Here is a 3126-nt window from a genome sequence, read left to right as displayed (position 1 = left end):
ACTAGACTCTCTGCTGACCAGGCCCCTGATTTACTGGCCCTTGTCCCAGTTCAACCCTCTTTCCCCCTGCTACAGAAAGACCTTGCACATAACCCCACCCAAAGAACCCAAGGCCAAGTATTTGTTAATTAGATTGACTCCAGTCCCTCTGGCCAGAGCAGCTCTCCATTCTGCAGCTGCTCTGTGTCCTGTGGCTCATGCCATGAAGCAGAGGGGGACAACCACCTACTGCTCCTCTTCTACACAGCTGAGGTCCAAGAGAAGGGTCTGCCAAATACCTCCACAGCCATTTCCTGGAAATCCTGACCTGCAGCTTCAACTATTTTCCCTAAACGAAAGATAGGGCAGAAAGGATCTGTCTCGGAGTCATAGATGCAGTTCTTGAGGTAGGTGGAGTTGATTGTAGGGAGGATGTTTCGCCTACAGGGGAACAGAGAGATATCTGTTGCATCTTCCTCCACTCCTCCAGCTCCCCTTTACTGTCCAAGAGAACAGACAGCGCGATGCCCCACACACTATTTACTTGCTGAAGTTGAACTTGGGGTACCAAATGTTGTTCTTCACCAGAATGGTGAAGTTCTCAGCTTCTCGCAGGAACGCTGGCCTACAAAACAATAGGAAAAGTAAGTAAGTTTCACTTATGTTTTCACAAACAGGACTCTGCAGGTCCCTTGGTGATCACCTCTTCAGCTTTCCCCAATAGTACCTCATAGGAAGAAACATCAGCTGTGTACCGATAGCCTCCTCTCAGGAGGGCCACCACAGAATAGGAACACAGAGCACTCACTTGGGTATATAATAGTCATCCTCCACAGGGCACCATGCAAAGATTTCACAGGTCTTAATGCTGCTGTTGTAAGGTACGCACTCCCCAGTCTGGATGCCTGGAAAGACATGTGAATGGAGGTACTACCAAGCAAAAATATCACAGGGCAAATACTGCCTCTGTATCTCCTCACTCCGTAAGGTGAAAGCAATCTGCTCAGAGATGAAGTGCTAGTACCAAGACCCCAATATCTTCCATCGCAATTTGTAGTGCAGTTTCAGAGAAGGAACCATCAGGGCCTCTTTCAGAGTCAAATCTTCATCTACATGAAATACTGCTTCATGGACTCAAGGTCTTGAGAAAGCCCTCACATGGTTTGCCAACTGGTCAAAGCACACATCTATCCAGCATCTACCCAACATAGTCTAAGCCCATCTGTTTCTCCCCCAGCAGAAAAATCTGAGCTTCCTTTTCAGTTCTCTCAGGTGTGAGAGAACGAGAACAAGGAGACTGAAGTGAAATGCTGCTTCCTTCACAGGAGGGAAGGCACAACACAGACTGAAAGGAGCCCTTGCTGCGGGCTTCTTACCATTGCTGTGGGTGCTCACATATCCTGGAACACAGTCGTTCTTCCCCATGCACTCTGTTTTATCATCTGGAAGCTGGAGGGGAACAATAATTACACTAAACTCTACAAACTCTCTCCCCTGCACTCCCACCCACACAAAGCAGGATTAAAGCAGATCCCGTACTTACCTCTGGGCAGCGGCCTTGGCGCTGATTCAGTGTGAGTATCAGATTGGTCATGACAAACACAGCATTCTCCTCCTGAAGATGCAAAACAAGAAGGAAATTTAAGGGCGACAGGCTGTAAAGAGTATCCAAGGCACTGCCCCAAATGTCTTTGTTGGCAGAGCCCAGGTGGCCCCACAAAGGGAACTTGCTTTGGACAGTGCTGGTGTAGCACTAAAGGAGCAGATTCCCACATGTGTCACCTGATGCCACTGCCTTTAGACAGAGGAAGGACTGTGGGACTAGCAACCCTTTCTGTCCTCCCACATGGCCCAAATTTCCTCATTAACATTATGAAAACAGAGATCACACAGGTGCTTAGGGGAGTCACAAGGCAGAAGCAGAAATAAAGCTCCAGCTGCAAGTCTGAGCACATCTCCCACTCTTTCTTCTTTTGCAATAAGTGTACTAGAAATCTGACCCGTCCTGGTTTTTCTTCAGGGAGTACCACTTCCGTTATGTTCAGATCTGTACAACTCAGGATCTGTCATTTGCTTCTGCTCTACTGATATGCAAATATGATCGCTAAGCCAAAATCTAGCTAAATCTGTAACTTTCTTCTGCACCACATTGCATGCAGACAGAGTGACCCACAACTAGCAGCCTGGCCATGCCTGCCAACCCTGAAGACCACCACATATTGCCCACACAGCGCAGATTCCCACAGACACACACGGTCAATCAGTAACTACAGCAATACCTCCTGTTCAGTTCCGGATCAAGTGACTTGCAGGCTCTTCCCAGGGTTTCTGCCAACAAGTTAACTTTGTTTGCTTTAGAAAGCAGCAAGAAAGAGGACACATGGTTATCATTGCAACTTTTTCCTGAAGCCTGCAAAATTCTCCCTCCTATACAAACACACACAGTCACACTTTTCTTGAAACAAGGTTCCCCAGGGCTAGTGGTGCAGGTGCTCGGTATGCTCTGCAACAAAGAAAAGCTGCTTCGTTCTCTCATATCAAGGCCATGCTGGAGCCAAAGCTGCTCCAGACCTCAGTGGACTTTGGCAGAGCAGTAGCTGTTCATTAGAAAACCCGTGTGGAAGCGACCGATACCTGAGGAGGGATGACATAGTCAGCTACATCCCAGATCCTGGCTCCTAAGGTGGACGTGTTTGTCAGTGCCACTCCTTTCACCTTTGTGGTTACAGAACTGACCACAGAGTCTGTTTCCTGGTAGCCCTTCTCCCATAAAAAGACCCAGCTGCAAGAGAAAGAGTGCAAGAAAGAAACAACAGAAAACAGGTAAACACCATAAACTGGCACAGGCAGTGGGGATTTCTCCCTTTTTCATGTGTCACTTGAAAAGGCCAGTCCAGGTAGTTTCATAGTGTTTCCCTATGGGGTCACAGGAAGAGCAATCTCTTCTGATTTCTTTTCCCCCCCCAGAGTGGTTTGGCAGGGTGTAATTATCACTTCTATGCACAGCCCCACCAGGTGAATGACGCTCCCCAGCACAGTCTCCGCTCCTGAGGGGACCTATCCTCCAACCAGCCCTACAATCCCACTTAAGGCCTCGCAGTTAAGCTGTCCCACCACCCGCTTGTCCCTTCTTGGCGTTGGCACCCA

At 48.5% G+C, this 3126-nt stretch overlaps 1 protein-coding gene across 1 annotated transcript in view; it reads right to left on the bottom strand.

Moving 5' to 3' along the window:
• The window catches only part of P2RX4 (purinergic receptor P2X, ligand-gated ion channel, 4), a 7383-nt gene that overhangs the window by 3346 nt on the left and 911 nt on the right, over positions 1 to 3126 (bottom strand). The window contains exons 2-7 of the mRNA XM_009880342.1: positions 2614 to 2761; positions 1523 to 1594; positions 1356 to 1428; positions 788 to 884; positions 524 to 604; positions 279 to 420 (exon numbers count right to left, since the gene is read on the bottom strand). Coding sequence (XP_009878644.1) covers positions 279 to 420; positions 524 to 604; positions 788 to 884; positions 1356 to 1428; positions 1523 to 1594; positions 2614 to 2761 — 613 coding nt within the window. The remainder of the gene's footprint in view (positions 1 to 278; positions 421 to 523; positions 605 to 787; positions 885 to 1355; positions 1429 to 1522; positions 1595 to 2613; positions 2762 to 3126) is intronic.

The sequence above is a fragment of the Charadrius vociferus genome, unplaced genomic scaffold (genome assembly GCF_000708025.1).
Source record: "Charadrius vociferus isolate BGI_N301 unplaced genomic scaffold, ASM70802v2 scaffold332, whole genome shotgun sequence".
NCBI classification, from domain to species: Eukaryota; Metazoa; Chordata; class Aves; order Charadriiformes; family Charadriidae; genus Charadrius; species Charadrius vociferus.
Note: the sequence above shows the minus strand (reverse complement) of the source record. Positions and strands in the feature narration are given on the sequence as shown.